Genomic DNA, 21,027 nt, shown 5'->3' with positions numbered 1-21,027 from the left:
ACTACGTAAGGGTGGCACCTAAACGAAGTTGATATATATCAATAGGCGGGGGCTAGTGAAGGCAACGAGGGTTGCAGAGAAACGCCCTCCTACGGGGCATTGATATTCCGTGCCGCCCTTGCGACTCCAGCCTGCAGCATCCCCCTGGTGACCCTCCATCGTTTGCCGACGTAGAAGGCTAGGCTCGCGATCAAACCCCACCCAGCCACTTCCACCACCTTCCTTCCCAAGTTGAACCATCTCGTTTGTTGCTGCCATCTCCTCATCGCCTCCGCGTACGGTATCCTCGAGAAGGAAACCATGGTATATAGCGGGATGATCCGCTCCGGCATAAGCTTGTGCAGCCAACCTTCGATTTTCTTCCTGTACAGATACTCCTTTTTCGTGACCGAGTCGCGCATCTCGACGTAGTTGTACATCGCCAGGTCGCACATGGCTTCGACGTCCCGGTTGCGTTGCAGGGTGTACTGCGCGAGGACGTGGCTCATTTGCGTTGTCGATGGCGAACGCGACGATGGGCTCGACGGACGCCCGAGATGTTCGGTGATTAGCTCGTCGAGGACGAGACAGTCTTCCATACCGCAATTCATCCCCTGGCCGTAGAAGGGAACCATCGCGTGTGCAGCGTCGCCGAGGATGACGGCGCGATCTTTGTAGTGATATGGGCGACACTGTAGAATTAAAGTCTCGTCAAGCTTTCTGGCAATGATGTATGGTCAACTTCGGAAGCCGGACGGTACCTTGACTTGTATCAGGCTTTCGGGCTTGTGTTCGAAGAAGTCTTTCAACAATGCTTCCTTCCCGATAAGCGGCACAGAGTCCGCAAAGTGCTTCTCAAACAGTTCCAGCACATCAGCTTCGGTCTTCACAGCGGCAAACATCTCCCACGGCATAAACAGCGTGACTGTGAATGATTTGTCCTGAATCCAGCGCGGTTCGTTGGTCAGTTGTGTTCGGCCGTCCCAACAGAACTTTGCGGTGTCATGCAACTTACGGTATTCGGCAGCGCAATCAACATAAAGGTTTGCCGTGGCCAGATATGCAGGTGATTTGCGTCCATGGCAAAATCGCCAGATGAGGTCGGCGGGATCGTCAGTTCGAGATACGCGTTGTCAATGTACTCTTGCGAGAAATCAACCCTGTGAGACGCAAAAATGTGAGTACGACCTTTGTGACGGAAGGCCATGCCAACGACGCAGTGTGAAAAGCGCCCACCTCTCTTTCCGCATCAGCTGATTCCTCACTCTGGAGTATGCTCCATCTGCGCCGATCACCAAATCGGCTTCAACGGTTATCTCTTTTGGCTTACTCCCATCAGCGGCAGCTTTCATGAAGGTCAGCTTTTTGCCATCGAAATCGCAGCGATCCAGCTTGTGATTGAAGTGAATCTTGACGTTAGGGAAACCGTCCGCAGATGACAGTAGGTGCTCGTTCATCAAGTTGCGATCGATCGAGTTGATGCACTAATGACGTAGAAAGGAGAGATACCCCATCAATGACTGTGCCAGGGGCCACGAAATGCTACACATCGGCGCACGTCTCCCCGTTCGGCGACCACAGCTAGATCTCCAAGATATCCCCGGCAGAATCCCATATCCACTAGGTTCGAAAGCTTAGGCACTGGAGTCCCAGCGCAGACCACCTAATCGCAGGTCGTTTGCTATTCTGTACCAATCCTACTAACCTCTCCAAAAGACCCATAATTCTGCGATTGCAAAGCACCTTCTCTGGAGTGGATCATCCTCCCACGCATAGGAATCATGTTGTCCAGGATCTTCTTTTCCACTCCCGCCGCAGTCATGGCGCTGATTCCTCTTACGCTCAGAGCCAAATTGATAGATCTTCCCCCCTCGAGATGTTGCGCGCGTGGGTCTGCGTTTTCAAAGAGCTCGAGATATTAGAACGGATTGCCACTGTGGCCAGGATCATGAGCCGAAAGTGGCTTCCTAGTTACCTTCGCGTGCCTCATATACGTCAACCTTCCAACCCCGCTTGGCACAGAAGACGGCTGAAAGAGAGCCGACCAGCCCGCCTCCTACAATTGCGACTGTATATGGCATATTGACCTCTTGATTGCGACGTTGAACAGCCGGGTGAAGCAAGGACTTTCAGAGCGCTGAGACACTCCTGTGCGGAATAGCGCTGGCAGTCCTTTATATAGGGCAGAGGCAAGAGGAAAAACCAAGCGGACCTGCTGCGGGCAGGCCAGGATGCACAATTACAAATTGGTTTCTCCACAGCGGAGTCGGAGCTCCACTTCAAGGCTCGCCGATCAATGCAGCGATCAATGCATGCAGTCGGCACCGCGACACGTCGAAATCCGAGTCACCTTCTCGATCCTGACTCCTGGGAAAACGATCCGCCAACGACCAGACCACCATCGAAAAGCGACCCAGTATCATACACAAAGCTCCTCCTTCGAGAGAGTATATACAAGATCTAGGCACTCAGGAAGCTAGAAGTGGACAGGGACGTCCGAACATCGCGTCAACGGAAAGGCCTCTCAATCTCGACGGGCAAGATGGTCAACCCCACGGGGCCTTACTTGGTCGCTAGTCTCCTTGACAAGGTACGTTGGCGATAGTCGTTGAACCTCACAAGGAGATTTGTACTCATTATACTTGTATCAATCACTCTGAATAGATGTCCCATCACGATCCGGATTACCGGTGGATGGCGACCAATGATCTTATGGGAGCTCTCCAGTCTGACAGTTTCCAAATGGAAGACGTCAACGAGAAGAAAGTTGTTTCAGCGCTTATTAAGCTGCTGGAAGACTCAAATGGAGAGGTTCAAAACGTAGCGGTGAAATGGTATGTGTTCGCGATCCAGCTGTGGTATGTTGGGACGAGGAGTGTCCCGGACTCCTCTTGACAGAGTGCACAGTTTCGCACCACTAGTGAAGAAGATTCATGAGAATCAGCTTCAAGAGGTGGTTGATCAGCTTTGCCGTCTCTTGACCGATAAGCGTGAAGACCTGAGGGACATTGCTGGCATCGGAATCAAGACCGTTGTGATCGAGCTGCCTTCCGACTCGCCGGTGTCAAGCAAGGTTGTGAGCCAACTTGTGCCCAAGTTACTGCAACAGTTTTCCCCGGTATGCTAAAAGTTGCTTTCGTCAGTGCTCATCATGGCGCTTTTGGCTGACATTGCGCTTGTAGGATGTGAAAGACCCACAACTGGACGTTATCGACATTCTTTCCGAGATTTTGAGTCGATTCGGTCAATCCCTCGCTTTAGGACCCGGCGGATTGCAGTTACAGAGATCCATCAAAAACACGTTATTCCCTATTCTTAACCATTCACGAGCAGCAGCTCGTAAGCGAGCCACCGCGGCTTTAGGGCACTTGGTCGCTCATCTATCGGACGAGCTTTTCGAGGAGCTGGTAAAAGCCGTGTTGAACGAGCTGCAGCAGCGGAGCAGCTCCTCTGATTACGACAAACTGAGGACGCACATTGGATGCTTAGCCGCGCTGAGGTAAGATGTGGAGACACCTCGTACGGATGGACAACAGACTGACACGTGGAAATAGTCGTTACAGCTCGCCTCGCTTAGCTCAGCACCTCGACGATGCTCTACCACTTGTCTTTCAGTACATCGAGATCAATGACGACGAGCTACGAGAAAACTGCCTGCATGCATTGGACTCCTTTGTCTTACGTTGTCCGACAGAAATGACGCCCCACATTCCTAAGGTCATCGCCATAGCTTTAAAATATCTGAAGCACGACCCGAACTTTGAATCTGACGAGGATGCTATGGATGTTGATCAACAAAATGGGGACGAAGAAGAGGACGGAAACGATGAGGATGACGATGAAGACGAAGAGGAGGAAGAAGAGTAAGTGTACAGCACAGAATTCATCTGCACTTTTGAAGGATGTAAGCTCATTCACACTCAGCTATGAAGATGATTATTCGGACGAGGATGACGTCTCCTGGAAAGTTCGGAAGGGATCTTCGAAGCTCCTGGCATCAATCATTGGGACTCGGTCGGACTTCCTTGAGGAGCTCTTGAAGACTGTCGCGCCTGCGCTTATTGCCAGATTCAAAGAGAGGGAAGAGAGCGTCCGCGTGGATGTCCTGGGCACGTTCACCACCCTCATTCGACAAACTGGAGTAGCAACAGGTTCCGAGAAGGCCCAGGCACGTGATGTCGGAAATGGGCCCGAGAGTAAGCGCCGGAGGGTCTCCCCCGGTGCCACGGATATGGTGATTGACGAGACGCCGACGACCCGAGATCTCTTGCGCCAGAACGTTCCCCGACTGAGCAAAATCTTGTCCAAGGAGCTGAAAGGCAAATCGGTGCCGGTTCGCCAGGCCGGGTTCCATCTACTCAGAGAATTGGTACGCGTGTTGGATGGAGGTCTGGAGTCGAGCATTGGCCTGTTCATGCCAGCAATCGAGATATCACTGGCGACCAGTCCTTCGCACTCCGTGAAAGCGACTACGAACTCGAACGTCAAGATTGGAGTTCTGGAGTTTTTGCGGATCCTCTTCCTCACCCATAAGCCAACCGTATTCCATAAACACCTGGGCAAGCTCGTTCCGCTCATCGTTTCTGCGGCGCAAGACAAATTCTACAAGATCACCGCCGAGGCCTTGACGGTTGTGATAGAGCTCGTTAAAGTCATCCGCCCAATCTCGTACGATGGAGACAGCAAACGCTATGACGTATCGACATTGGCACAGCCTCAATTCGGCGATTACTTAAGCACCATATATGAGACGACACTGCAACGCCTAGGAGCAGCGGATGTGGATTTGGAGGTCAAGGAACGGTCGATTATAGCTCTGGGAGTACTTCTGTCGCAAGCTGGTGACCTCTTGCCCGCAGATCAGATACAGTCCATCGTTCTGCCGTTGCTTGTCGATCGCTTGAAGAACGAGCTCACGCGGCTGACGACAGTGCGCGTCATTAAGAGCATCGCTGAAAGCCCTCTCGCCGAAAGCACTAGCACAAAGGTTATTGACCTTTCGCCGGTTCTTCCTGAAGTCGTATCGGAACTGGCCTCGTACCTGCGCAAAACTCATCGGCAGCTCCGTGTTGCTAGCCTCCAGACATTGGAGAGTCTCATTCGGCGATACGGCAAAGTCATCCATGGAGATATCTACGTTCAAATTTTGGCAGAGGTTCGCCCACTTCTTTCAGACTCGGATCTCCATATTCTCCCACTGGCGATCAACGTTATTTCCATTATCATTTTCAACGGCCCGAACGACCGCGTGTTGCCAGTGGTGAAAAACGAGTTGCAGCCGCAAATCGTGAGAATGATCATGGAATCGCCCCACTTGCTGGGAGCGGGTCCGGGACTCGACAGCTTGACACAGCTTTGGCAAGCCATCGTCCGGATCGGCGGAAGTGACATGTTTGAGCACTCCGTTCAGATTCTTCTCAAACCGGTCACCTCAGGGGTAGATGGGTTGGCCAGCGGAAAGCAGGCGTTGTCGATCATCGCGCAGTCGCTAGCCATTCTGTGCCTCAACTTTTCCCCTGGCGGTAATGCGACTGTGCAAAAGTTCATCACGGAAGTCGAGAAGAACAGCGCCCCGGAGAACACGCTTTATGTCAGTCTTTTGACTTTGGGTGACGTTGGGCGGAACATGTGAGTGTGGGTCTGTTTCGGAAGACTATGTCTTCGTCGACGATAACTGACCTCGGTGTTCCAGGGATCTTGCCACGCAGCATGAGAGTGTTGACCAGATCGTGCTCAATCTCTTCGCATCTCCTTCCGAGGACATCAAACAGGCCGCTGCTTTCGCGCTCGGGAATATCGCCTTGGGTAACCTCAAGCGTTACATGCCAGTCGTGCTTCAAACCGTGCGAGAGGGAGGCAAAAGGCGATACCTGGTTCTGGTGTCCCTCAAAGAAATCATCACGCGATTTTCGCACAATGAAGCCTCTCCCGAATCTACGGCCATTCTGCATTCATTTGCACCCGAGTTATGGCAGCTCCTCTTCCAAAATACGGAAGAAACAGCGGAAGAGACCACTAGGAACGCCATTGCCGAGTGCCTTGGAAAACTGTCGCTGTCGCAACCCAGCACGTTTTTGCCCGATCTGCAATCCCGCCTCTCTTCCCCGAATGCACATGCAAGAGCTACTGTCGTGACGGCGCTTCGGTTCACGTTCACAGAGCACACGCAGCATGATGATTTCGACTCTCTTCTCCGACCTCTATTACCGCAGTTCTTAAAACTTGTGAAGGACACTGATTTGGTGAGTCCAGCTTGACATCTTCCCACTTATTGTGATTCGACCGACTAACGCAACCGTTCGTGATTCAGAATGTCCGAAGGGCGTCGTTGGCTACATTGAATTCGGCAGCTCATAACAAACCACACCTGATCCAAGACAGTCTCCCTGAACTACTCCCTCTCCTGTATGAAGAAACGGTTGTAAACGTAAGTCTTCGATCGCAGTACACTTCTGGCTTGTTGCAGTATACTTCTGGCTTACTCGAGCTGATATTTTCCATTTGTAGACCAACTTGATCCATGTTGTCGAGATGGGACCCTTTAAGCATCAAGTGGACGACGGGCTGGACGCCAGGAAGGTACGTAGCTCTTTGTGACTGAGAATCCAGAACTTAAACCTGATATTGACTCCATCTCTCCCAGGCCGCCTACGAGTGCATGTACACACTCATTGAAACATGCCTGTCACGTCTCGACGTATTCGCCTTCTTGCAAAGAGTAATGAGCGGGCTACTCGACCCGTCTCAAGATATCAAGATTCTGTCACATCTGATGCTCCAACGCCTGTCCCACCTGTCACCAACCGCTGTAGCTCAGAAACTCGACGAGATGGTTGAACCCCTCAAAACCACCTTGCTCACGAAGACAAAGTCGAACGCAGTCAAACAAGAGGTCGAGAAGACCAACGAGCTCATCCGGAGCGCGGCTCGGACCGCTCTCATCCTGTCGAAGATTAGTGATAGCGGCGTCAGTCCCCGCTTTGTTGATTTCTTGAAGGAGATCCAGAGCCCGCAGAGTCCAGTGGCCGCCATTGTGGCTGCTGAGGCCCAAGGTGGCCTCTTGAGCAACGGATGTCCAGTACCGATGGATCTATCTTGAGGCGGCGTGATTTCGGCTGTAGGAAACCTCCCCTTCGCATAGGCTAGGTAGTCGTCCAGCGTTCATTATTTGCGTTCTTTCCCCTCTGATTTCATATAGCAGCTTATTCGATTATAGCGGGTATTCGCTAAGAGTCTACTGAAATGATGGTGATATTGGATTGTATCTAAGTATCGGCGAGTGTGGTGGTACTCCCCGATTGTGAAGCGGCACCACTGCCGGGACCCCTCCACAGGGGGAGGAGCCCTAGATATCCAGGCTGCCAAGTCATTGCAGCGCCGCTACCCGTTCCGGCACCTCCTCCACATGCAGCTCCACTACGAGCTTACACTACAGCTGAAACCCGCCTACCGCATTCAATTTCCCTGAGCAACCACATGTCAACCCGTACATTGTGAGTTTGTAAGAGGTATGTGGGGAGGGTGTACATATATTCTTGCAAAGGGTGTTGCTTGGTAGTCCATGACTGACCCATAAAACTAGGATGTCCATCGCGCGACAGAGGTGTCAGACGCCTCATGCGAAGTGACGGGCAACAAGCAAGTTAGTTAGTCCATAAGACAACCCCCTCGTGTCGCAATGTACGTTAAATGCTACGTAGATGATCCCAGATAGAGCCGTTGGGAATGGATCAGTTGGACCGCGCTACGGCGGCCAAGTTTGTTGGTTAGTTCACACCCGTACATCAGCGAGCTCGGGACATTTCTATTCGTTCGATAGACCGGTCGTCGCCGTGACTACTGTTGTTTCCGCTTCCATCATCCAGAACGTCAGCCGTACACTCTGGGCAGCGTTTGGCCTGGGCATGTCGAAAAATGAGGTTAGTAAACCCATGGCAGATATGCGGATGCGAACAAATGACGGAGGCCATCGAGGGACCGTACCTTGAGCGGAATGTCTGCAAAGCAGAGAGGTGGATGTTAGTAGGGCCATTGCAGGCAATGCGGAAGCAAACAAACGACGAATGCCATCGACAGGGCGTACCTTTGGTGCACATCGCGCAAGGTTTCGTTGAAGGCGCTTTGACTGGTTCATCGCTTCGAAACGCTTTTGCGTACGCTGATTGGAACAGGTCGGATTTGAGAGTGCTTCACAGAAATGTGCTAGATTCATGTCAGATCTACCTTTGACGATGAAGAAGACTGTTTGATCGTGACAGGATCAATGGATTAGCGATTCATCTTGGTCGCCTTTGAAGTCGATTCCACGCACCAATCAACGATATCAACAGAAAGTTGACGATATTTTGGATAAAGCTTCCCCTACGAGCGTGCAAATCGACGGGTCAGACTCGCTAGCGGTCAGGATCTCCAGCTTCGAGATCCCTCACAGGAGGACGATTACCAGTTCCATGTGATCGCCCCCGCTGCCTTCGCTGATGTCGAGAAGAAGCCCCGTGCACATGAGTACTCTAGAAAACTCCGTCACTAAACTGAGGATTGCAAAGAAGCTTACCATCCGCTGGCGTGTTATATGTTGATCTATTGCAAGGCGTAGTCACACCGTTTTTCTGGGGGCATCTCACCAAAATGTACAGGTTGGATAGCTGGGATGAGGGCGAGGCAAGACTGACGATCGGAAGGAAGATGTCGTTGACGAGGGATGTGACGATTGCTGTGCTATTGGAGAAAGGTAGATGCTTTAAGGAACGGCTTTTGCCGGCGTTTCTTGTGATCGCTCTTACAATGCTGTTCCCATGACAATCCCAACCTATAAGAAACGGTGAGCGAAAGATCGCAGCTTCGAAAACGACTGAGCATGATCACTTACCGCCATGTCAACCACATTGCCTCTATTCAAAAATTTGTGGAAATCTAGGTAGACTGAGTGGACAGCATGCCCAGATTTCAATGTCTCTTCCTTCAGCACATGGCTCACATTGACGAGATGCTCTGTCAAGCTCCCATTGCTGTCCGGGGGACTAGGGGCAACTCTGCGAGACCCGATAGGCATTGGCTTTGCTTTCGCCGTTGAGGGGTCTTTGCTGCTCATTGCAAGTCACTATCGTACATGTAGTCGAAAAGATCAGCGTTGCGAACACCTAGCAAGACCTGCATTGACAGGATCGGACTTTCGGCTTTTCGGTCCTCGCACGCTAGCGTAAGCTGGGAGACATTCTACAATATGAGGCCAAAACGCAGGTTCCGACGCGGTTTGAAATTTTGTGCCCCAGCAGAAGTCAATGACAGTCATCGGCCAGTTGTGTACGAACTTTGATACTAGGTGGGGTTACTGAGCTACTCCTACTAACTTGAACACGCTGTCAATTTCTACGCTCCAGTCGGAACCTACGGACGTTTTGGCCTCCGTACTGTTAAATTCTCCGGGGGGTAATGCATTTTTCGAAGGCATTATTGAAACTTTTGTATACGACAGATTTTCGATTTCATTCTGCGAGATTGCTGCATCGCTGGACACAAGCCTCTGTACATGTAAGGTGTCGCATCACCCGCTAGTCCCCCATCAGATACTTGCAACAATGGAACTCGACTACGTCTCGCCGCAGGACCTACTAAAATTCGGCGACAGCCGTCTACCCCACCTCCCCACTACCGACCGCCTCGACCCCACCCGCCAGTCCGAGCTCCACCAACGCCACTCCACCTGCTTCAAACCCGCCCCCTACGTCCTCTCCCCTGGCGAAACCGGCCCAACACCCATCATCGTCTGCTCGCGCGGGCCGGCACGCAGTCTGCAGAATTTTTACAGCACGCGGTATTCGACGACATTTAATACGGCGCATTGGAAGAGTGGGAATGGACAAGGGAAGGGAAAGGGCGAAGTTGGATGGGGCGGCGCGGTGAAGCTGACGACGCCTAGTGGGATGAGGAAGGATAGTTCGGGGTATAGTCGGAATGTGGTGCCGTATGTGGAGTATGATAAGAGGGTGGATGAAGGGCCGGGGTTCAAGTGAGTCTCTGAGAGTGCGGGTCCTCTGGAGAAAAAACAATCGATGCTCACAAGTCATGTCTCACGCAGCATTCCCAACCCATTTGAGACGTCACAGAAGACACAGTTCCAACCCCCGCAAGAGACCGACGCTCTCCTCAACGTGCCCATCAGCCATTTCACGGAATCAGGGTTTACGCACATGCCGCCAAAGTTCAGCGTCATTTCTGATAAAGAGGTATACAATCTTGAGCTCATCCCTCTCCTATGTCTTTTCTTGTTGCGCATCTACCGACGCCGTCGAACCCCCCTCATCGTTAACCGCAGCGCCACTGGAAAACCGACCCATCGATCATGAAAACCAGCTACGACGCGCGCCGGCTACACCTGAAAGACTCTACCTTCGACAAATCCCATGTCCTCCATTCAGAGAGCGGGTATACGAACGATGTGGGGCATGTGAAGGGGTTCGGTAACGACGTCGATGATCGGTTCACGGTATGTATGAAAATGCTCATATCAATCCACCTGTCATACCACCGTTCCCATTCTAACACACCTTTTCAACCCGCCGCCCCCCCAAGACCCCCCTCTCCAGCCAAACCCCCGCCCCCACCTCCCGTCCCTGGTACACCTACAAGACGGCGCGAATGGACGAAGACGGGTACACGCGCTCCCACCACGGCAACATCCTCCGCGACGCCGACGCACCCCGCGGCGCACGGGCGCTGCCGTCGCAGGAGGAATTGGACCGCACGCTGGGACGGAGGTCGGCGGAGTGGGCAGGGATGGTGGATCCGGGGTGTGGGAGGAGTACTTACCAGTGCGTGACTAGTTTGCGTCGGTTTTACGATTACGTGGGCAAATGTGTTGATTGATGATTGATTTTTTTTTTAGACTGCACCATAACCGCAAATCAGTCCTCAACCCCACCCTCGCCACCCTCCTCCACCACCCCGACCTCGCCCTCTCTTCCAAAGAACCGCAGGGCAGCGTGCGCAACAATCCGACACATATCTTCCCTGACGTCGCGGATTCGGTGGGGAGGTTCAAGACTGAGACGGGGGATCAGTGAGTGAAGTGGATTGGTGGGAACGGGGAGTGGGGGATTGATCTGATTTTTTTTTTTGCAGGTTCGCGGCACCAAGGGAACGGCGGGATTTGGGCAGTTTGGAAGGTGTGGAGCCGCAGTTGTCCGGGTTTACGAGGGGGAATAAATACATATATGTGCAGACGGCGCAATCACCCGTAAGGTTTCCCCACCAAGATCGTATTCATTTGCCAGCAGAAATTTAACATCTTCGATATCCATGATAGATGGCACACCTAAACCCGACGCAGGCGTGTGCACGTCGACAGGCGAATAAGGGGGCGTGTGCGCTGAAGCCGACTGAGATGGTGCCGCGGGTTGGGTACCAGAAGACGGCGACTGTTGGGGTTTGTCATTGTTGAGAGAGTGAGCGGGGTATTGGTGGGTTGGGAGTCGGATTTGGGATGGGCAGGTTTCAGGAGATTGGTGTGACAACAGGCATCCGGGACTTCCCTTCTAGCAACCTGCTGGTGTCCGCGCACGAAATAATACTGTATTACCGTAATAACCACACACATACAGTACATGGCTACACATTGTTCCGTGGAGCTAGGATTGCCCGATCTGTCCAGTTCTGGGCACATTCCCGGGATTCCACATCACCGTAGATATACTGTAGCAGCCCTGTGAGGGTTCTCTCCAAAACGTAAAGGTTACGACGTTGAAATCCTTACCAAAAGGGTTAAGGTGTCCCGCTCTGGTCCCGCTCGCTCTCTCGCTGGGGGAACCAGCGGCTCCCAATTTCAATGATGCTGGTCAAGGCGTTTCGTCGTCGCAGCCGGCCGGTGACTTCTGCTGGCCACGAAGATGTGTTGACCGCGTTCATGCCGTCGTAACCTACGCTTTGGCATCCATTGGAGACCTTCGACGACTCCCATAACGAGGGAAGCTGCCCACTCTCCAAATTGCACTCTGCATAACTAAACATACGCAATGTCGCTCTTTGCACGGAGCATACTGCGGCCAAGAGGGTCGCTGCTCAAGGCGCCCCTTGCAAGTAGCCGGCTCTTATCAAGTCAACCTGGTGGTGTTGCCCCCCTGGACCCAGCGTACACGGAGGGAGAGAGGACATTGCATGAGAAGCTGGCCAACCAGCTACAGGCGACGAAACTGAAGGTTTCGGATATTTCAGGTCAGATGGAGTACCATGCTTTTGCTTTTTAGTCTTCTTTTTCTCAACTTCAGTTTTTAGGTGGTTGTGGGTCCATGTACGCCGTCCAGATCGCCTCTCCCCTCTTCAAGGGAAAGCCCCTGATACGACAACACCAGATGGTCACCGACATCCTGAGGGAGGACATCAAAGGCATGCACGGCATTCAAATCAAAACAGAGGCTGCTTAGGACTCCAAACGCAAAGATCTATCGAAAGTCTTTGAGCGAGCTGCTGGGGAATACAAAAGCTGTCCTGCGGCTCAACGGTACATATGTACGACGAATATCACACCTGCATAGCGGAAGTGGACCGAAGGGGAAATGCCGAACAAGCGAAAGACGTACATTAGACAGTCGTCGGATGCATGTACTGTATATATGTCGGGATCCGGGTTGAGGTAGAGCTCGTCCAACACAACGGGCCCGTCGGTCGAGCAGAGAGTCGCTACAGTTCTAAAGAGTTGCGAACGAGAGTGGGAGCTTACTATATATCCTCTATATTCGATTGAAATAAGTTATTCAAGTCCAGGAATGGACTACGTGCGGAGTAAATCTATGTACAGACAGCTCATAATGCATGGGGCTATATTAAGCGGTTTGCCGAAAATGGGCGGAAAGACCTCCATACTCTACGTACGGTGGAAGGTTCTGCGAGCCTCCCGATGCCGTTTCTAGTCGTCCTTCTTCATCCACCAGTCAATGGCGGCCGAAAACGCCGCGAACGTCAGGCATCCACCCACGACGGCTTGAGGTCCCGCCTTGGCCGCCAATACCCCTCCCGTAATGCATCCCGCAGATACGCCGTTCCAGATGTCGTTCTTCGCCCTATACCCTTCGATCACACACTCTGTCCCAGCGAATACTGCTCCGACCACGGCGAAGTTTTTCGCTGACGAGAACGATTTCGCTCCCATGTCTTTTGCTGTGAGCTTAAGTTGTTCTCTCGTGGATAGTTTCTGCCAAAACTGTAAGTACGAGCTCCTCCAAAGAAAGCGACATCGCTGCTCTTTGACGCACCTGGAACTCCTCCGTATTCATTCCCCAGTCCACACTCGACATGAACATTCCAAAGGCTCCTCCGAGAGCGAAACCCGCTCCTCCACTCAGCACAACCTTGGCAGGACAGGACTCCATGAAAGCCTGTGCGGCCATGGCCATTGGGTCATTGTTCCCAAAGGGGCCGCTTGGCTGTGGTGCTTGGTTCATGTTAAAGGTTTTCTGAAGCGTTTTCGCAATTTCTGGTCCGTGATGGTGACTACACTATATTCGCTCTTCTGGTACTATCCCGCCGCGTCGTTGTCGCAGAGCGTTGGTATACCCCGTCGTTGCCTGTAGCTCCTGGTCGTCGGATTGTTGTAGTGCGTTCGCTGAGTGTGAATTGCGAAAGCACAGGCGCGGAATGGAAAATTCGGGAAGCCCGTCGAAATTTCGTGAGGGACTCGTTGAGAAACAGGACCATATGAAAGGCCCCGTCGACCTCTGGCGAACCTCCACATTCCCCACGAAACTAGACTGGACTGCGATAGTCAATACCCACACAAAGCAACGGTAATCTTTAACTCCATCCTGTTGATACTACAGTAGAAATGACGGTGAGACTTTCTTCCTTGGGTTTTTGTTGATCTACGACCACGCTCTGAACCCCGCGTTTATACTATAGGCCGAAGATTTCAAAAGCCAAGGGAACCAAGCTTTCTCAGCTGGACAGTTCGAGGAAGCTATCAAGTTCTTCTCTCAGGCCATCGAGCTTGACGGAAACAACCATGTTCTTTACTCTAACAGGTGGGCCTTCAGGCCTGTGTGCGAATAGTCTTCGGAATGACTTTTACTTACGTTCCACGTTATGTAGATCGGCATCATACGCAAGTCTGAAGAACTACGAGGCGGCCTTGAAGGATGCAGAGAAGACAGTGGAGATCAAACCTGACTGGCCAAGGGTAGGCTAGGTGCCGCAACCTTCGATTTGAAAGAGCTAAAGCTTATGCGGAGTTTCAATGATATAAGGGTTACTCGCGCAAGGGAGCCGCTCTGCACGGACTGGGCGACCTTGAGCAAGCCGCCGAGGTTTACAAGGCGGGATTGCAGGTTGACCCCAACAATGCGCCTTTGAAGAAGGCACTGGATGAGGTGGAAGCCGCTATGGGCGACGGGGGAGCAAGTAAGCTGATGTTGCTTCTGACCATCAGCCAGCTTCATACTGACGCTTGCGATCCTACAATCAGATCCGTTTGGTGACATTTTCGGGCCAGCCGGTCTCGCAAAGATAATGAGCAACCCGAAAGTGGCCAGCATCATCGCTCAACCAGATGTTATGATGAAGATTCAGGATATCCAAAGAAATCCCCAGAACATGAACCTGTACATGAAGGACCCGCGCATCATGACTCTCATGATGGCCGCAATGGGTCTGGACGCGACTGTAGCCACGAATCCCGAGGATGCAGCTGCTGCCGCCAATGCTGCCGCCAATGACACTGCATACACTCCACCAGCCCCAAGATCCGAGTCGCCAAAAAGGCAACAAACGCCATCGACCCGAGCCCCCGAGCCTGAGCCCGAGTCGCTAACGGATGAAGAGAAAGAGAAGAAGCAGAAGCGCACAGAGAGTGACAAGGAGAAGGACTTGGGAAACCAGCTATACAAGAAGCGCGATTTCCCTGGCGCTCTCTCGCACTACGACCAAGCCTTCGAGATCGACCAGACGAACATCGCTGTTCTGACAAATAAGGCAGCCGCTCAGTTTGAGGCCGGTGACTACGACGCGAGTATCAAGACTTGCGAAGAGGCGGTCGAGGCTGGACGGGAAATTCGCGCAGACTATAAAATCATTGCCAAGTGAGTAACGGGTTTGGACAGGTTCATTTGGGACCCGCTTCCTGCTAATGCGTCCACTTTGCAGGGCTTTCGGGCGTATTGGTAACTGCTATATGAAGAAGGACGACTTGCTCAACGCAATCAGGTTCTATGAAAAGTCTCTGACCGAGCACCGCACTCCCGACATCCTCACCAAACTGAAGGAAGCCGAAAAGCTGAAGGCGGTTCGGGAAAAGGAGGCGTACCGCAACCCACAGCTTGCAGATGAGGCCCGTGAGAAGGGCAATGTCGAGTTCAAGAACTCGAACTGGCCAGAAGCTGTGAAGCACTACACCGAGGCAATCAAGAGGAACGACGCGGACCCCAGGAACTTCTCCAACCGTGCAGCATGTTACATCAAGCTGCTGGCTCTCCCTGAGGCCGAGAAGGACTGTGATGCCGCGATCGCCCTGGACGTCAACTTCGTGAAGGCGTATATTCGCAAAGCCGCAATCCTTCTCGCCAAACGCGAATACATGAAGTCTATCGACATGTGCAACGAAGCAAAGGAGAAGGATGTGGACGGCAAGCACACGGCTGAGATTGATCAACAGGTGAGTGATACTGGAACTGCATGTGTCGTCGCGTGACCGCCGAGGGCCGAAATTCATCTTCCGGATTACACAGATCTACAAGGCATACGAGGGATTGAACCAGGTCCAAAGCGGTGGTAACAGGGAAGAGACCCTCAAGCGCGCGATGGAGGACCCTGAGGTGCAAAGGATTATGGCAGACCCCGTCATGCAGAGCATCTTGAAGCAAATGCAAGAAGACCCGCGAGCTGCTCAAGAGTAAGTATCCAGAGAGGGGTCAAATTGGAATCGATTTTAGCACTGTCGTCGGCTTTAACATTTCTCTTATGGTACCTTAGTCACATGAAGAACCCCGCAGTAGCCGCCAAGATCCGCACTTTGATCAACGCTGGCATCATCCAAACTCGATAGAACAAGCACTGAAAGCGCATCCGAATGTTTGGATGTCGGAGAGGCAGAGCGCAAGTCTGAGCGAATCGCCTGTTGGCGACATCTCAGTTGAGGCCATGATTCAATGGCAGCGGCTTACCCCCATTTCACTGAATCAGTATTACTGTTTTTACCTTTACACGTAACCCATCATGTTCTCGGAAAGCTTGTGTATTTCATTTGCTGAGAAAATAATCCTTTTCAAGCCGTTGCTAAAGCAGGTATCGCGTAGAAGAAAAGCGTTGATGACAGTTTGACGCGTTTAAAGGATGAAGTTGACTTGGTAAAGACATCGACCGCTAGTATACTGTACAGTACCACTGCATGCAATCCTGACCTTGGCTTGGCTCTGTCCGTCAGACATCTGAATGAATTACCCGCGGAGGGTAGCGGAGCCTGCAAAGGCTTGTCTCCCTTCGCCGGTTGTTCAAATTCCCACGCGCCTGCCGAGCAGCCAAAGCGAAATTTCTTCGTGTAATTTCGGCTTCCGCGGTGAAGTTCAAGCAAACCGTCTGGCGTGCCACCGTGGCTCAACTCATACCGTTCGCGAAGGCCATGACCTCAGGAGTCCAAAACCCCGCCATTGTCCGCATTACAAAACCTATCCTATCAGCACCTTTGTGCCGTTCAGCCGCTGAACGCTTTGCGCACACTACATAAACTGAGGGAAGTCTCTTCCACCGTCCTCTTTCACAGTTTGATTTTCAGAATCCAGAATACCCACAAGCACCATGCCTGTATCAACAACCCTCACCACCGGCCGTGAAGTCGCCGAGAAGGCTGCCCAGAAATTGACCACCGCGGTCAACGGAAGCCAGACCCGTGAGTACCTCTCGGGTCACGACAACATCTTCCTCTTTGTCGAGGACGAAATCCGACCCATGAACGTGTCGGGCTTGTATACCTTTGGTCCGGAGATAACGGAGCAGGACATGAAAGGTCATATTGCCAGCTTTGTGGACAATACGCTCAGGTGCAGGCAGAGACTCGTGCGTCCTGCCGGAGTGTTTGCCAGGCCCTACTGGGAGGTTGCTGAGGATTACGACTTGGAAGATCATTTCACCGTTATCGAAGTGGTAAGTTTTCCGTTCTAGATCGGTTTGATCGATGGTTTCCGTGCATCGTTGATTCATCATAGTGACCAAATACGCATTCTTTTCCTCCAGGCCGCTCCAGGAGGTGATGACGAATTCATGGAAGCAGTGGCTCCTTTGCACACAACCCTTTTGGACACCAGCAAGCCATTATGGCATGCGTTCTGGTTCAACAATTTGAAGGACGGAAAGAAGGCGCTTCTGTGGACAGCCCACCACGCTATTGGCGATGGACAAGGATTCGTCCGCGCCCTGATCTCTCACGTTGCGAGCCTCGACCCAACAATCAAGGACATCTCCTCCCTGCAATACAGCGCAGGACACGCCAGCGGCCGGTCTACTCCGGAGCCCAGCCGGTCGTCCACCCCTTCGCCTGATGGCAAGGCGGTCGCTGTCAACGGATGCACGGCGCCCGCCAGGAAGCACAGCCCCGCTCACGGTGCCGTTGCTCACTTCACCGGCTTTTACGTCGCCCTCTTCACATTCCTGGTCGGTCTGTACATGTACCTCGCCAACATCACCCGATTCCTCATCAGCCGACGTAAGCTATACACTGTCGGCAACCACAAGACCAGTCGCAAGCAAGTTGCGTGGACTACCATTAACTCCAGCCTTGACGACGTGAAGAAGATTAAGAACGCTCTCGGTGTCTCTGTAAACGATGTGCTGACTGCTTGTGTTGTCGCTGCTCTGGACGCGCACGCCAAGTCGGTCTTGTCGCCTGCTAAGCATGACAAGGGCGACGACGCTATTTGGTTGTTGATCCCTACGTCCATGCGTCACCCGGCTGACACGTCCGCTAGCAACAGGTGAGCTTTCATGATCTCATTTCTCGTTCTCTTGGGGAAGATTCTTATTCGTAACGCTCCTCTCAGGTCCTCCGGATACGTGCTTGGAGTGCCCAACAAAGTCAAGGACATTCGCGAGCGCATCAAGAAGGTCAACTCCCTCATGTCGAAGGGCAAACAGAGCCCGGAAGCTCTCGTGCACTACCTAGCCCAAGGCCCCGGCTACGCCTTCCCCAACTCCGTCCCTAAGCTCACCCTCTTCACCACCACAAAACTCCACGGCGTACTGACCAACGTTCCCGGCCCCAACACAACCCTCCGCTGGGCCGGCCACCCGATCCAATCCACCGTCGCCTTCATCCCGCAAGCCAACGCCAACACCGTATCCTGCGCCGCTTACACCTACAACGGCGCCGTTACCCTCTCCGTCGTCATGGACCTGCACGAGGGCGATGTGCTCAAGACCGAGGAGGGCCGTGTGTTTGCGAAGGGCGCTGCGAAGGACGTTGCGAGGCAGTTTGAGAAGATCATTCTGGCCCTGGTGGAGGAGGTTGACGCGGAGCATGGCGTCAAGGTTCAGAAGACGCCGGTGGCTGCTATCACGGCTACCGCTGATGCGCCGTTGATTGAAGTGCCTCGCAGCGTCGCGGACGAGTCCCCTGTGGCCGTCATGTTGGAGAGCAAGAAGCTCGTCTGATTGGACTCTTGCCTTCTGCTTTCTTGCTGTCAACATCGTGGACACTTTGGAATCTCTACTTCCGCTCTGAATGCCACATAGGCCGTGAACCCCCTTTCCAACGTTAGTCGAAGAAACCCCCTAGAAACGCATACACCTAATTTTATTCCCATCTCACTGTCGCTCATTGAGCTAATCCCGCCTTAAATAGTAGTAGTATAGGTATCTCATATAATGAAAATGCATCGTCTTTTAGAGACTCTTCTGTCATGTCAGATACACGTATGTAACCAATAGAGCCGCTTTCCCCAAAAGCTGATTTTCCTGGCTTGCTTTGAGAATGTACGACTTTTGTGATGGGTAAGAGCAGCCTACTATGATATGTACAAGGTTCCGGAAGGCTGTAGATTGAGGCGCATATGCAGACGAGAGAGATCCTGCATCACGCAGTACTCTGCACCTGCTCAACCTGGACCTGCACATGTGCATGCTGCTGCTGGGTCATCGAAGCCGTCGGCGTATGCACCTGCGCCTTCCTCAGCGCAGCGTGCACAGCCTGCAACCCCTCGATCCACGTCCGTAATTCGGACTCGGATGACGCGCACAGCACGAGCTGTCGTTTGGGCAGGACGATCTTGAAACAGTGAAGATGGTGTTTGCCCTGTGGGTCGATTTCCAGGACGTCGACGACGGAGCGTAGTGGTATCAGGCGTTTTACGACGTATTCCTTTGAAACGTAAATTGAATGAGTTTCATTTCGTATCATAGGGAATGGGCGACACCGACAATACATACCCCGTCATTCTTATACCCAAACAACCGTCCATTCCTGAGCACAAACCACCTCTTCTTCCATTTCTTGTGCGTCGCCAGTTTTTTATAGTTGTTGCTCACCCGTTTCTCGAGGTATCCTTGCACAATCACCTTGTTGTCGTTCATAGGTCCACCACCGATCCCCGCCGCTTCAAGCTCTTCCTGCGTTCGTTGTCCGTCTTCGTCGTCGCTGCTGGATGTGTTGTCTCCTTGTGGGTTTGCGTATGCGGGAGTGGACGCGGCGGAGTTGGCTCGACTTGAACGGTCGACGGCGAAGGAGACGTTGGGGTGGTGAGGGGCGGTGGCGCAGGTGGTGGAGGTGTCCAATAGGAGGGGAGGGGTATGTGTTATGCCCATGGTGGGGGCTGAGCCATTGCCGAGTCTGCCCGGGACGGACCTTAATGGTTGCGCACCAGGGGCGCCGAAGCTTGCAGAGGAATGAGCGTGCAGGATTGTCTCGGGGGTTCCGATGGACGAGTGAGCCAGATCGGTGAAGACTGAGGATGGCGTGGTGGTGTTCGTTTGGAAGGAGTCCGCTGTCTGCACGGACTCGGGATTGGATGTCTGCGATGATGTATCCCGGTGAGCTCGCTGGAGAGAATCTGAAGATTGAGGTTTTCCATGGGACTGGATGTTACTAACTGCCTGATGGCCCGAATCTTCGTTTGATAAAGGGCCTGCGGCTTGCTGTGTTGATTCTGTGTTTGCTGACGACGCAGCTGCGCCAGCCTTAGTATGTATTGGCTCGACGGTGTCGGTCGGTGGACTTCCCACATCACCCTCCTTCGTCGATGGGATTTGATTATTCGACGTTCTCCGTTGTGGTGCGGGAGGACCATTGGTTGGAGATAACCCGCCAGATTGGGCATGTGACGATCGACGTGTGGACGAAAGTCTTTCTTGCCCTGATGTATTTGAGTCTGCAGTCGAAGTGATGCGATGATGGGCGGATCCTATCGCCCGCATCCAGTCTTGCATGCTTTCCGTCGTTTCCGCCTGCACATAGAATGTTCGTCCACGGGTGACGATGCCAAAGACGTTGGAGCGTTTCTTGAGCTCTACTTCAGCAATGGCATGTATGTCATGCAAGTCGATGATCTTGAGCAGCTCATATTCCTGCAGTGACCAAATCTTAAGCTTTGAGAGATTTCGGGAGCGCGCTGCATCGCAATGAGTTACCTTTTCACTATGATAGTAAGCAAGACGCGAGGGTCTCAGGACAAACCATCGGTTCTTCCATGTCTGTGAGATGAAAAATCAATTCATGTCATCAGTTCTGTTGATGCGTAAGACAAATTCCGCAATCTGCCTTACCCTTCGCTTCTCGCCTTTCTTGTAAAGGTATCCAGACATTATCACCTGCTCATTCTTCATAGTCTTCTCCGCTTCTCCGAGCTGCACTGGCTCCACCCCTTCCGAATCCTCGGCGTCTTCCGTTGGGCGCAAGCGAGGCGAATAGTCAGCTTCTTCGTTCCCCACGCGCTCGCCCTGCCTGCGCGCCGGACCAAGCTCATCTGTGGACTCTTCAGCGTCTGAGAATGGATACTGTATCTTGTTCCGACCCTAAACGAGCGAAGTGAGCCACGAGGTTCCGCGTCTGGCCCAATTAACTGACGAAAACTTACATCAATT

At 52.7% G+C, this 21,027-nt stretch overlaps 9 protein-coding genes across 9 annotated transcripts; 5 read left to right on the top strand and 4 right to left on the bottom strand.

The window, feature by feature from the left end:
• Positions 1–38: 38 nt before the first annotated feature.
• On the bottom strand, positions 39–2,167 carry EV422DRAFT_11150 (uncharacterized protein). Its single transcript, XM_053064601.1, has 6 exons — positions 1,955–2,167; positions 1,685–1,872; positions 1,216–1,463; positions 995–1,139; positions 741–920; positions 39–671 (listed from the first exon to the last, which is right to left on the bottom strand). The coding sequence occupies exons 1-6, from the start codon at positions 2,058–2,060 to the stop codon at positions 90–92; spliced, it is 1,449 nt and encodes a 482-aa protein (XP_052930049.1). The 5' UTR covers positions 2,061–2,167; the 3' UTR covers positions 39–89.
• A 162-nt stretch (positions 2,168–2,329) lies between these two features.
• On the top strand, positions 2,330–7,330 carry EV422DRAFT_511463 (armadillo-type protein). The gene is made up of 10 exons (XM_053069011.1): positions 2,330–2,569; positions 2,644–2,813; positions 2,887–3,097; positions 3,162–3,478; positions 3,534–3,842; positions 3,904–5,607; positions 5,672–6,221; positions 6,290–6,406; positions 6,487–6,558; positions 6,623–7,330. Exons 1-10 carry the CDS (start codon positions 2,522–2,524, stop codon positions 7,076–7,078), a joined length of 3,954 nt encoding a protein of 1,317 aa, XP_052930048.1. The 5' UTR covers positions 2,330–2,521; the 3' UTR covers positions 7,079–7,330.
• On the bottom strand, positions 7,308–9,117 carry EV422DRAFT_511458 (large-conductance mechanosensitive channel). The gene is made up of 9 exons (XM_053069010.1): positions 8,849–9,117; positions 8,763–8,788; positions 8,534–8,697; positions 8,423–8,453; positions 8,291–8,340; positions 8,203–8,220; positions 8,063–8,137; positions 7,963–7,976; positions 7,308–7,877 (listed from the first exon to the last, which is right to left on the bottom strand). The coding sequence occupies exons 1-9, from the start codon at positions 9,068–9,070 to the stop codon at positions 7,764–7,766; spliced, it is 714 nt and encodes a 237-aa protein (XP_052930047.1). The 5' UTR covers positions 9,071–9,117; the 3' UTR covers positions 7,308–7,763.
• Positions 9,118–9,437: 320 nt separating this feature from the next.
• On the top strand, positions 9,438–11,744 carry EV422DRAFT_511454 (uncharacterized protein). The gene is made up of 7 exons (XM_053069009.1): positions 9,438–9,988; positions 10,058–10,205; positions 10,295–10,465; positions 10,552–10,790; positions 10,865–11,038; positions 11,101–11,215; positions 11,285–11,744. Exons 1-7 carry the CDS (start codon positions 9,558–9,560, stop codon positions 11,417–11,419), a joined length of 1,413 nt encoding a protein of 470 aa, XP_052930046.1. The 5' UTR covers positions 9,438–9,557; the 3' UTR covers positions 11,420–11,744.
• A 150-nt stretch (positions 11,745–11,894) lies between these two features.
• EV422DRAFT_511453 (bola protein) lies at positions 11,895–12,692 on the top strand. Its single transcript, XM_053069008.1, has 2 exons — positions 11,895–12,189; positions 12,250–12,692. Exons 1-2 carry the CDS (start codon positions 11,991–11,993, stop codon positions 12,396–12,398), a joined length of 348 nt encoding a protein of 115 aa, XP_052930045.1. The 5' UTR covers positions 11,895–11,990; the 3' UTR covers positions 12,399–12,692.
• A 188-nt stretch (positions 12,693–12,880) lies between these two features.
• On the bottom strand, positions 12,881–13,367 carry EV422DRAFT_562856 (mitochondrial import inner membrane translocase subunit tim22; the record flags this gene model as incomplete). Its single annotated transcript, XM_053071999.1, has 2 exons — positions 12,881–13,165; positions 13,227–13,367. 2 exons carry the CDS (start codon positions 13,365–13,367, stop codon positions 12,881–12,883), a joined length of 426 nt encoding a protein of 141 aa, XP_052930044.1.
• Positions 13,368–13,670: 303 nt separating this feature from the next.
• On the top strand, positions 13,671–16,416 carry EV422DRAFT_11060 (uncharacterized protein). Its single transcript, XM_053064593.1, has 8 exons — positions 13,671–13,801; positions 13,870–13,991; positions 14,059–14,146; positions 14,214–14,367; positions 14,432–15,044; positions 15,109–15,616; positions 15,690–15,853; positions 15,934–16,416. The coding sequence occupies exons 1-8, from the start codon at positions 13,796–13,798 to the stop codon at positions 16,004–16,006; spliced, it is 1,728 nt and encodes a 575-aa protein (XP_052930043.1). The 5' UTR covers positions 13,671–13,795; the 3' UTR covers positions 16,007–16,416.
• EV422DRAFT_11061 (wax ester synthase-like acyl-CoA acyltransferase domain-containing protein) lies at positions 16,415–18,814 on the top strand. Its single transcript, XM_053064594.1, has 3 exons — positions 16,415–17,100; positions 17,191–17,927; positions 17,994–18,814. Exons 1-3 carry the CDS (start codon positions 16,756–16,758, stop codon positions 18,601–18,603), a joined length of 1,692 nt encoding a protein of 563 aa, XP_052930042.1. The 5' UTR covers positions 16,415–16,755; the 3' UTR covers positions 18,604–18,814.
• Positions 18,815–20,340: 1,526 nt separating this feature from the next.
• Positions 20,341–20,634, bottom strand: EV422DRAFT_485807 (uncharacterized protein; the record flags this gene model as incomplete). Its single annotated transcript, XM_053067378.1, has 2 exons — positions 20,341–20,511; positions 20,575–20,634. Coding segments are annotated over 2 exons (231 nt in total), but the record flags the coding sequence as incomplete, so codon positions are not given.
• Between the last annotated feature and the right edge of the window lie 393 nt (positions 20,635–21,027).

This window comes from Fimicolochytrium jonesii (assembly GCF_025526975.1).
Source record: "Fimicolochytrium jonesii strain JEL569 chromosome Unknown EV422scaffold_1, whole genome shotgun sequence".
In the NCBI taxonomy this organism is placed as follows: domain Eukaryota; kingdom Fungi; phylum Chytridiomycota; class Chytridiomycetes; order Spizellomycetales; family Powellomycetaceae; genus Fimicolochytrium; species Fimicolochytrium jonesii.
The sequence above is the reverse complement of the archived record's forward strand: the minus strand, read 5'-3'. Positions and strand labels throughout refer to the sequence as shown.

Bases quoted from the DNA above. Each gene is read 5' to 3' on its own strand.
- EV422DRAFT_511458 (XM_053069010.1), bottom strand. From the start codon at position 9,070: ATGAGCAGCAAAGACCCCTCAACGGCGAAAGCAAAGCCAATGCCTATC. The intron at 8,789-8,848 runs GTAAGTGATCAT...CGTTTCTTATAG, and splicing joins GCAATGTGGTTGACATGGCG to GTTGGGATTGTCATGGGAAC. The intron at 8,698-8,762 runs GTAAGAGCGATC...TTTCTCCAATAG, and splicing joins ATTGTCATGGGAACAGCATT to CACAGCAATCGTCACATCCC.
- EV422DRAFT_511454 (XM_053069009.1), top strand. From the start codon at position 9,558: ATGGAACTCGACTACGTCTCGCCGCAGGACCTACTAAAATTCGGCGAC. The intron at 10,206-10,294 runs GTATACAATCTT...CGTTAACCGCAG, and splicing joins GCGTCATTTCTGATAAAGAG to CGCCACTGGAAAACCGACCC. The intron at 10,466-10,551 runs GTATGTATGAAA...CGCCCCCCCAAG, and splicing joins ACGTCGATGATCGGTTCACG to ACCCCCCTCTCCAGCCAAAC.
- EV422DRAFT_511463 (XM_053069011.1), top strand. From the start codon at position 2,522: ATGGTCAACCCCACGGGGCCTTACTTGGTCGCTAGTCTCCTTGACAAG. The intron at 3,843-3,903 runs GTAAGTGTACAG...ATTCACACTCAG, and splicing joins GACGAAGAGGAGGAAGAAGA to CTATGAAGATGATTATTCGG. The intron at 5,608-5,671 runs GTGAGTGTGGGT...TCGGTGTTCCAG, and splicing joins GGTGACGTTGGGCGGAACAT to GGATCTTGCCACGCAGCATG.
- EV422DRAFT_11061 (XM_053064594.1), top strand. From the start codon at position 16,756: ATGCCTGTATCAACAACCCTCACCACCGGCCGTGAAGTCGCCGAGAAG. The intron at 17,101-17,190 runs GTAAGTTTTCCG...CTTTTCCTCCAG, and splicing joins ATTTCACCGTTATCGAAGTG to GCCGCTCCAGGAGGTGATGA. The intron at 17,928-17,993 runs GTGAGCTTTCAT...CGCTCCTCTCAG, and splicing joins GACACGTCCGCTAGCAACAG to GTCCTCCGGATACGTGCTTG.
- EV422DRAFT_11150 (XM_053064601.1), bottom strand. From the start codon at position 2,060: ATGCCATATACAGTCGCAATTGTAGGAGGCGGGCTGGTCGGCTCTCTT. The intron at 1,873-1,954 runs GTAACTAGGAAG...TTGAAAACGCAG, and splicing joins CGTATATGAGGCACGCGAAG to ACCCACGCGCGCAACATCTC. The intron at 1,140-1,215 runs GTGGGCGCTTTT...TGCGTCTCACAG, and splicing joins CAGCTGATGCGGAAAGAGAG to GGTTGATTTCTCGCAAGAGT.
- EV422DRAFT_511453 (XM_053069008.1), top strand. From the start codon at position 11,991: ATGTCGCTCTTTGCACGGAGCATACTGCGGCCAAGAGGGTCGCTGCTC. The intron at 12,190-12,249 runs GTCAGATGGAGT...TTCAGTTTTTAG, and splicing joins GAAGGTTTCGGATATTTCAG to GTGGTTGTGGGTCCATGTAC.
- EV422DRAFT_11060 (XM_053064593.1), top strand. The intron at 14,368-14,431 runs GTAAGCTGATGT...TCCTACAATCAG, and splicing joins TATGGGCGACGGGGGAGCAA to ATCCGTTTGGTGACATTTTC. The intron at 15,854-15,933 runs GTAAGTATCCAG...ATGGTACCTTAG, and splicing joins GACCCGCGAGCTGCTCAAGA to TCACATGAAGAACCCCGCAG.